Source organism: Parasteatoda tepidariorum, chromosome 10, assembly GCF_043381705.1.
Source record: "Parasteatoda tepidariorum isolate YZ-2023 chromosome 10, CAS_Ptep_4.0, whole genome shotgun sequence".
NCBI lineage: Eukaryota > Metazoa > Arthropoda > Arachnida > Araneae > Theridiidae > Parasteatoda > Parasteatoda tepidariorum.
The window spans coordinates 41149530-41159889 of record NC_092213.1 but is presented as its reverse complement, the minus strand read 5'-3'; the positions used below and the strand labels follow the sequence as shown (position 1 = coordinate 41159889).

Below are 10360 nucleotides of genomic sequence, written 5' to 3'. Positions count from 1 at the left end.
ATAAGGACAATCACGATTGCAGACCTAACTGCACCTGTTTTTCTCCTCAGTTCGGTCTGTGACGACGCCTGTGTATGTTGCTGGGACAACCTGTCCGCCACGATGTTTAATCTAGAANTGAGTTAGTGCTTTGGTTACGAGCGCTGTGTGAGGTCGAGCGTTGTCATGAAGTAAGCGGACTCCATTTGTCTATTCATAACGTTCCCATAAACAGAAACAATTTCTTTGTGAATATTCGCTGGTCTCTGACCTTTTGCATGAAGAAAACGTATGACGGAGCGCACTTCGCATTTGGTGGGATTCTGAATCGCCGCAACCATTTTAAACACGACCTACTCCAATCAGAATCAACATTGAAATGCCGAACGACCGCGAGGAGAAAGCTAACGGTTCAAGGTTAATACCTGTGTTGCCAACTTGCTCGCCAAAACTTTTCTTTTCCTCTGGATTACGGTGTATCTTTACTTTTCGAAACACCCTCGTAAATCGCAAAATGAACTTAATCTTGTTGCTGGAACAATATGCTAGCACTAACGCCTGATGGTGTACGGCTTGTCAAGGAACAAACAATAATAAACAAGTAAAAAGAGTCAAAATCGGAACTGCCAAGCATGTAAGTTTCTTCGAAATCTAGCAACCATGTCACCTTTTTTAACAATACACCTATAAATTTTAAAAATACACCTATATCATTTCAAACTCACCAGAATTACTTAATATTGTTAATATTTTATGAAATACTGCAGATTTGAACTCAGAAATCAAGTAATTTATTTCTTTTATTAAAAACAAAATTACCTGCTTGAAAATATCGCCCTACAGAATAAGTTGTAGTAAGCAGCTGTATACTTTCTAATCTGAAGTAGAGTAGATCAAGAGGATATGTTGTTAACATTTATATTAAAAAAAAAAACATCCATATTTTCCTGTGAAAAGCTTTATTAACCAGCAAGTTCTTTTTCTCCCTGTCAATGGCGATTTAATGTATAGCACCAGCCTGAAGTGAAAATGCTCCTGCCCATTTCCAGGGAATGCGATTTTTTTCAGTGCGAAAAATTACAAGCATACGAGAACGTGTTTTGAAAGATTTTCACGAGTAAATATTTTCCACTAATCCGGTTCTCACACGCATGTAGTTTTCTTTCGCATTCGAAAAAAATCGCATCACCTGTGGACATTTTTTTGCATGTAATGCCTGCAAAAAATTTGCAAGCAGTCATTCCTTATGTCTTTCGTCACAATACTTACATCTTGCAGTGACGTCAGAGTTCACTGTGAACTCATCACCGTAAATCTCAATAGAATGTAAGTTTAATCCTTTTTTTTAAATCAATCATGAAAACAATATCAAATGCCAATCTTATATTTTGTTTCAAACTAAAAAATTGAAAATAGTGTTGTAGTACGCCCTCTTTTAAACACGTAACAAACACTGTATTTTTTTAAAAAGTTAATAGCTGTCGGGTAAAAATTTCAGAAATTGACAGTGCTGCTGTTTGGTGAGGAGTTAAAGAGTTGAGAAATTTCATATTGTTGTCTATATTGTCTAATCATCGTGAATAAAGATATGGCCTCGAACCTCTGGACCTGTAGTCAGATATTTTATTAGAAAGAAACGTATATTCCGAATCCGGTATGAAGTGGTAAGCTTTATTGTAGTACCCACGAAGACTTTCATCGTATGAAAGATATATTATTGTCAAAGAGTTTACATATTAAAAAAACCTCTTCATAAGATAACATTTTCTTTACAACATTATGTGGTTATCTGATGTAAACGGCCGACAACTTAACCACAGTAATATTTCTCAACTCTGACAATCAGCTGAGATAAGATGGTTAGGACCACATACTGACCATACGCAGGCTTTGTCTTTATATGGTTTGAATACACGTCACTGCTACTCGGACCGAATGGGATCAGTGAATGTTGCCAGCTTTTAGAACACTCACTTCATGCACTTCAGATCGCCGTTTAGGGCGAGTAAGAATCTGATTGGTGAAAAATATTTTCTCCTAAAAAACTCCCCAATGAGATTCACCATTTTTCTCTGCGGTAATCCTAAGTGCGTGGACCATACTCTGTTAGAATGATCCTTTACGTTAATAATATACATGCGCTACGTATAATATGCGTCTTCGAGTATCAGGAGAGTGGAAAAGTCATTTTTGTAACAATATTTTTTTTATTATATGCAGCACTTGATGAAGCAAAATTATTGATCCTTTGTAGAGGGGATGGTATTCCGCTTCGGTAGCCTGACGACCTGTACGCGAAGTCGAGCACTTTACGGTAGAACAATTTATACCGCAAGCCAATACCGCAAGCCTCGGTCCCTACGCAGACTGATCCAAGTGGTCACCCACCCGCTCACTGACAGCAACCAGTGATGCTTGACTTCGGTGATCTGCTGGGAGCCGTGTCTTAACGATCAGTCCACTGCGGGACTTAGTGTGTGGCGAAGGATGAACGTTAGTTTCTGTCTTGATTTTCAAATAGATTAAAAACTTTAGAGTTGTGAAACTATATGGTACTGAATACTACATTGAACTTAGTTCCAAACAAAGTGTCGTAGAAATTTTAAAAAATATTTGTGACGATTAAATACAAAAAAATATTAAGAAGGAAAAAAATACCGTAATACATTCCTATACAACTAAAAAGAGAAAAGAGGGAAGGATCAAGTCATGGACTGGTATTCTCCCAAGATGGCGTATTCGAGTGCAGCAATCGTTAATAGTTGATAATGTGGACGAGACTTGAGCCAATGTTGAAATGGACGTTCCGGAAAAAGTCTACCGTGACCCATGGCGCTTTCAATGCCCAGAAAACCCGCTAGAAGTAAAAATCGACGCAGGAGATGCCTATTATGAAGTCTTATATTGAACCGTTTACACCAAAAATTATTCTCAATCAGATGATTGACTTAACTTGTTGAATAAACTAAGTAGATTTTATGAAAACCGTCGTCACTCTTTCCACCCTCTTTTTCAGCCTTCAGACCTTTACAGTACAATTAAATTTTAGATTGCTCATGCCCGAGTTTGAAGCTGAACTTTAATGTGTGTTATAATATTTCGCTCGAAGACGATAGTTTTTTTTTTGTAATCGATAGTGTGGCAACAACCATATTACATTAGGATTTGTTAATCTATCAACTGTTCTGAATGAATAGAGCATTACGGTCTACTTCATATACAATGAGAAAAATACTAAATCAGATCATGCTTCTTAAATAATTTATTAACTTTCAAATGCTTCATAAGAAACACATAAAGTGAAAAGAAACATTACAGAAAAAAAACAGTTATGCTCATATAAACAATCATTGCATACGTCATTTTCTTAAAAATAATTTTTTACACAATTTACTCCTAAAAGAATGTTGTGAGAGGCAAAAGAGCGAAGAATCAAAGCTTGCAGCTGGATCATAAAGCAGAAATCTGGGTACAAGCACAAAAAGTATTTAGAAAACACCAGTTATGAGAACTATACACTTATTTCATCTGTCACCTGTAAAATATAATAAAAAAAATAACATATAGTTTAATACATATAACAGTATTCTTGTGTCATAAACAAGGGGGGGGGGAAACTGATTTTTTAAAAAAATTACACGAGAAGGTTTGAAATATACATTGGTCGACAAAATTAAAGATGGAAGACATTTTCCCAAATATCTCAAAAAATACTGAACAAAAATAAAGGAAATTTGGTATGGATATAGCTTATTCCATGATAATAAAGTATACAAAACAAAAATGAAAGTGCCATTCACTGGCAAGACCTATTGCCAATAAATCCAATGTAATCTGAACTTAAGGATAAAAGATGACAATAAAAGTGAGGCTTGTACAGTGTGTGTTGCCTGTAGTATGGTCACCTCTGACAGACAGACAGCGTGCACAATGAGTATGCATGCTGTTAATAAGGGAGTTAAGATGGACTTGTGGAAGACCCTCCCATTCTTCCACCAGAGCAATTTTTAACTCCAGAATGGTTCTGGGGGAAGGTTGGCACATCGCAATAGCTCTCCCAAGAGCATCCTTAGCATGTTCAATAGGATTCAGGCCAGAGGATTTGGCTGGCCAATCCATTCGTTGAATATCCTCGCTTTCCAGATACTCGTCAACCATGAAAGCACTATGTGGTCGCGCATTGTCGTCCATAAAAATGAACTCAGTGTCAACAGCGTCCTTGAAGAGACGCACATAGGGCTCTAGGACCTCCTGCCAGTACCTCTGGGCATTCACGGAACCATTGTCAAACACATGGAGCGGTGTGCGGGTATGTTGCATGATCCCTGTCCAAACCACGAGTCCTCCACCAGCATAATGGTCCCTTTCGATAATGTTGCTGGGATGGTATCGGGTTCCAGGTTCCCTCCATATCAATAACCGTCCAGAATCAGGTTGTAGACTGAATCTGGACTCATCGGTGAAGAGAACATTAGCCCATTGAAGCTGTGTCCAATTCTGATGTTGTCTTAATTTTGTCCACCAGTGTAGTTTAGAAACACATTCTTTAGAATTTTTTTTTAACTAAAATTAAACTGTTTCTACTTTTACTGCTTAAGCATTATTGAGTGAAAATAGATCAAATTCAGGTGCTCTTTCACTTTAAAGTATTTTGTTTTATGACCGTCGTTGAACAGCCGACCCAATTTTTGGTTAATGTTTGGTTGGAAAGTGTTTTCATATTTCTGTAGAACCCTTTTATATTTTCCCCTTTTCAACTGATTTTTAAATCTCTTTTTTATTTGAAAAAAATGTTTTGATGGAAGCAATGAATTTAAATTAGAAAGTGAATTGCATTAGGATTTGGATTGCTCTTTCTTCGTATGCAATTCGTAAAAAAAATTTGCAAAGTTTAAATAAATCTTATTAAAAATTTTGAAATACGGTTATGTTCCCAATGTGACGTATTTTTCAATAGAAAATGAATTACATTTGATTTCAATTTGGATTGTTATTTATTCGTATTCAATTCGTAAAAAGTTCTAAAGCTTAAAAAAGTATGGTGTATGGTGTTAATAAGGGAGTTAAGAAGGACTTGTGGAAGACCCACCCATTCTTCCACCAGAGCAATTTTTAATTCCAGAATGGTTCTGGGGGGAGGTTGGCGCATCGCAATAGCTCTCCCAAGAAGGTCAGGGGATTTGGCTGGCCAATCCATTCGTTGAATATCCTCGCTTTCCAGATGCTCATCAACCATAAGAGTCCTATGTGGTAGCGCATTGTCGTCCATAAAAATGAGCTCAGGGCCAACAGCACCCCTGAAAAGACGCACATAGGGCTCTAGGACCTCCTGCCTGTATCTCTGGGCATTCACGGAACCATTGTCAAACATATGGAGCGACGTGCGGGTATCTTGCATGATCCCTGCCCAAACCATGAGTCCTCCACCAGCATTATGGTCCCTTTCGATAATGTTGCTGGGATGGTATCGGGTTCCAGGTTCCCTCCATATCAATAACCGCCCAGAAATAGCGTCCTAGCGTCATAGAAGAATATAGCGTCATAGAAATGTGCGAAATGCTTTCCATCTCTTAATTTTGTCCACCAGTGTATATTATAACAGTGGTTACCAACTGGCAGCTCGAGGGCCGCATCGGGACCTCGAAGTCTTCTTTTTTTTTGGTCCTCGAATTAAGATATATTAGTTTTCCATTTTTTGCGCACAATTTTCTTAAAAAATCTGTATGGGTTTAAAATACTTTTCTTTCGTTAAAAAAAGAAGAAAAAAAAGAAAAGGAAAAAAAAAACCAATGTCTTCGTTTCTGTAAAATTTAACATACCAACGGTGCAAAAAAATTTATTTCTCCAGTTTTGCATCCAAGAAAATATTTATTCAAGGAAATATTTATGATTATTTTTAATTCAATACTTTTGTTTTGGACGACTTGATAAAAATCCGACAGTAATATTCAATGTTCATTCAAACATAAAAGAGTCCTATATAAAATTCTGACAAAGTTGCGGCCCGCAATTCGGCTGGTGCTTTTAATTGCGGCCACCGACCTCATGTAAGTTGGAAACCCCTGATATATAATCTTTATATAGGTCCATATATAGGTTCAAATTTGAAACTTCTATTTTGCTTGGAACGTGTTACTTCACATTAATGTCAAGAGGAGTTACTATGCCAAAATTATCCTAATAATTATCAAATATCAATATAAAACTGTTTCAGTTTTTCCGTTTCATCAGATAATTAACACATAGGAGACTTGGAGAACTTGATAGCAGCTTGTTATTTAGCTTTACCGTTCATCAGGCTAATTGTCCCCTAATTACTCCTATATTAACAAAATAATGAAATTAAACTTTTTTTCCTGTTCATCTCGTAACACGTAGTCCGCATTGGAGATTTTTATTAACGTAAAGAAGTGTTATTTATCATTACTGTCAATTAGGCTAACTACCCCAAAAATTACAAAATATTAAAATGAAACTTTTTGATTTTTCCAATTTGTTTCCTAAGGAACTGTCACCGATGATCCAATTTTCTGAATATAATAAGTTCTTTAAGTGTTGTGTTTTTTGCATTGAATAACCAATTGCTTTTCAAACTTGCCTAACTTTTCACAGGTGACCAAACAGGTTTTGATCTCCGTTATTTCGTTAATAATTCGCCAGATTTTAATAATGTTTTTCCTTTTTCTTCTCTTAAATAATATACAGTTGTATGTTTTCATTTCGCTTTTGTCACGGATTCTAAATAGTATATACATGTAACATAAAAAGTTTCAAGTAATCTTATGCATTTCTTTATCTAAATTTTCTTCATTATTTAATATTCAAAACTTAACGCGTTGTCGTAATTAATTATTCACTTCCTCTTTTCGTATTCTAAATTAAGATCTTAAGTATGTAGAAATTAATATTTCATCAATTTCCCTGTAATCAACCGTGAAAAACAATATTTTCCCTCGACCTATTTAATAGACCAATTGTTATTACTCAGATTTCTCTTATTCCCTACAACGAAACATTTAACTGATACAGATTTCCCCTATTTTTTTTTAATATCGGAGCACTTCGATTTGTGTGTCACTTGGATGATTGTTCTCTTTCTAATAATAATTAAATAAATATTGTGCCTTCTTCCCCTGCCAAAGACCTGTTTTTATTCTTTATCTCGGCAACGTCATTAGGAGTCGTCAGGATATAACGGTATACATCGGAGGCGAAGACCTGCTTTAAGTGGACAATTGAATAATGTTTATTTTCATCAATGATCGCCTAACTTCATCATTAAAATTTTTTAAGCACTATTTCACTGAAACAACCAATTCTTCTTTAACAAATTGCAACTTCTTTAAACAACAAAATTTCATGATGAATGGGTTCTCACGTTTTATTTACGTATGCAACATAATATGAACTTAAGTTCTAAAAACTATGAATACCACTGAAGAGCCTCAATATTTTCACCCCCCTCCTTGGACTGGAAAGATAAATTGCCGATAGCTATGGAAGAATTTTGGATTTACAAGTGACCAATTCTTATTCAACAAATTGCAACTTCTTTAATAAACAAAATTTCATGATGAATGGGTTCTTACGTTTTATTTGCGTATGCAACATATTATGACCATAAGTTCTAATGATCGTTTTCCTTTTTGACAAAGGCTGCATAGTGATGGTTCTTTTAATAGTAAATAAATTTAATTATAATCTAGCCTATCCATTTTCACCAGAACGGAAATTGGCTTCATAAATTTTTTTCTTTCTTACTAGAAATATTACCGGGAACTTTCAATGGTTTCAGTTCACATCCTTGACATAAAGCATTAAAAATATTTTGAAATTTAATCTTTGTGAATTAAGCAGTTATTCACCATTGAGAATTCTTTTATTTGCAAAATCATTTATTAACATATTTGAATATGAATGAAAAGAAAAACTTTAAAACTACTTTTTTGGGATTGTATGTTTTAGTATAAATATAATACCGGTAGTAGTTTTTTTTAATCAGCAACAATAAGATTGTTTTTTATAAATAAAGAGCAAAATATATTTTTACTTATAATTAGTGTTTGGATAAAAATAATTATAAACGGAACATCGGTGTCACATCTGCGACAAAGAGTTCATTGTTTTCCGCAACTTGTCTAATTTGTCGTGACATAACATGTCGTGACATAAAAATAACATGTATCTTATACATGGAAGTTAGACTCACGCAATTTTTTGAGTATATGGGTGCACAAATAATTTAAATTATATGTTATTGTAAACTATCTATTCGCGATCGCAGCGCTCAAATACGACATCTGGGAAGAAGACCAATTCCATTGCTTCACCCATCCCTCTCATACTCTTCTCAGTTATTTAGAAATGTACTTCAATATTTTTCATATTCAATTGCTTCAAAGATTTTTTAAGACTTCCACGACGATTTCTTTTGGAACTATTATAGGGAACTGAAAATTGCATTGAATGTAATTCTAAAAAACGAGAAAATTTAAAAATATATTTTTAACGAATACGAAAAATATTAAGAAAGGAGAAAATATCGTAGTACATTCCTATAAAACTGAGAAGAGAAGGAGAGGAGTCAAGACATGGAACCGGTCTTCTCCCCAGATGGCGTATTAGAGCGTTGAGGTCGCGATTCCGTGTACCTGGAGCAGAAATTTAAGATGTGTAAATTCAAAATTCTTTTCTGGTGATTGAATTTTATGTTTTAGATAGTTTTGTATCATAAAAATGATCAATAGTTTGAGGTAAAATGTACAAAATGGGTTAAATATATATTCCACATATATTTTTAAGCAGATTCCAGTCATTTTCAATTAAGAGAAATGACAGAGAAAATTTCTCGATATATAACAAACCACAGGAAGAAAAAATATTAAATAAATTAACTTTTTTTCCTTAGTTGTTGTTGTTAATTTATGTCGCACTAGAGCTGCACAATGGGCTATTGGCGACGGTCTGGGAAACATATCGGAGGATGATCCGAAGACATGCCATCACAATTTTGATCCTCTGCGGAAGGGATGACACCCACGATTCGGTAGCCCGAAGTCGAGCACTTTACGGTAGCACAGTTTAACGAGGACCAATACCGCACACCTTCGGTCCCTACGCAGACTGATCCAAGTGGTCACCCACCCGCACACTGACCGCAGCCAGTGATGCTTGACTTCGGTGATCTGCTGGGAACCGTGTCTTAACGATCTGTCCACTGCGGGACTTTTTTCCTTAGTAAAGGAACGATTGCGTATGAGGAAAATTTTATAATTCTCTCTATATTAATACATATAAAAATTAATACCGAATTGCTTGTTTAAAATAATCCAGTTCTTTGATATAAGTAATTTAAATTCTTACGTTCACAGGAGTGTTATTAATATCATATTACGTTTTCTACAGCCATCTGTAATTAAAAATATAAAAAATTATTTTGTGTTTAGAAATTATGTTCTTAAGAGACCCCTTTTCTCACGACTAAATTCAACAGCTAAAGGAAAACAGATGAAGGGTAGAATTCTAAATCTGCACAGGATCAAGATTGTGATGGCACGTCTTCGGATCTTTCTTAAGGATGTTTCCCAGACCCACACAATAGTCCACTGTGCAGCTCTAGTCCGATGTAAATAAAGTATCTACCTATCTTTATTTAATTTTCACAAATAAACTGATGTTGGATATTTACTCCATTTTGCAGCATTCTTTGATAGATGCAAAATACTAAATCGTCTTCCAATCAAAATGGGAGACAAATAGCTGGCATTATTTTAGAACTTAATTTTTTTTCGTCAGAATTATACCAATACAATTTTAAAAGAGAATTGAACTTTACTTTAAAGGTAGTTTAGTTATATATATTTGCCGTCTTTTAAGATTTTTTAAACAAATGTCTTTGTTTTTATATTAAGAGAATTTTACAGCATCATCCAAATTAAACAATAATTTAAAAAAATATTTAACAAAAAACATTTATGCATGTAAATGTACAGTATTAAATTAAATTACCGAATCAATATTAATAGTAGCATAATTTTATTGCTTTACATTTTTTTAAGTAAAATCCAAAGAAATTCTAGCAATTATCAAGCGCTATTACTCTTAATTTAATAAAGCGACGACTTAATTTCCCCTTTTTATAAAAGCACATGGTTGTTGAATGCTCGACCATAAGTTGGCTAAGAATGAGAAGAAAGAAAACGAACATTAAAAATTTAACCCAAAATCCAAGATGGCGAAATCTTTTAAAAACTAATTTTTGCTATGGATGTTGACCTCCTTAGTAACTTAATCCTTAATGATATTTTTACTTCATATTTATATAATTACAATAAATTTAGTAATAGAAAAATAATTTATTCGAAAGAAGTTTTATGCACTA

The 10360-nt window shown here is 34.4% G+C and overlaps 1 protein-coding gene across 1 annotated transcript in view; it reads right to left on the bottom strand.

The window, feature by feature from the left end:
• Positions 1–3223: 3223 nt before the first annotated feature.
• The window catches only part of LOC107441821 (uncharacterized), a 76611-nt gene continuing 69474 nt past the window's right edge, over positions 3224–10360 (bottom strand). The window contains exon 8 of the mRNA XM_071186717.1: positions 3224–3514. Coding sequence (XP_071042818.1) covers positions 3504–3514 — 11 coding nt within the window. The 3' untranslated portion in view covers positions 3224–3503. The remainder of the gene's footprint in view (positions 3515–10360) is intronic.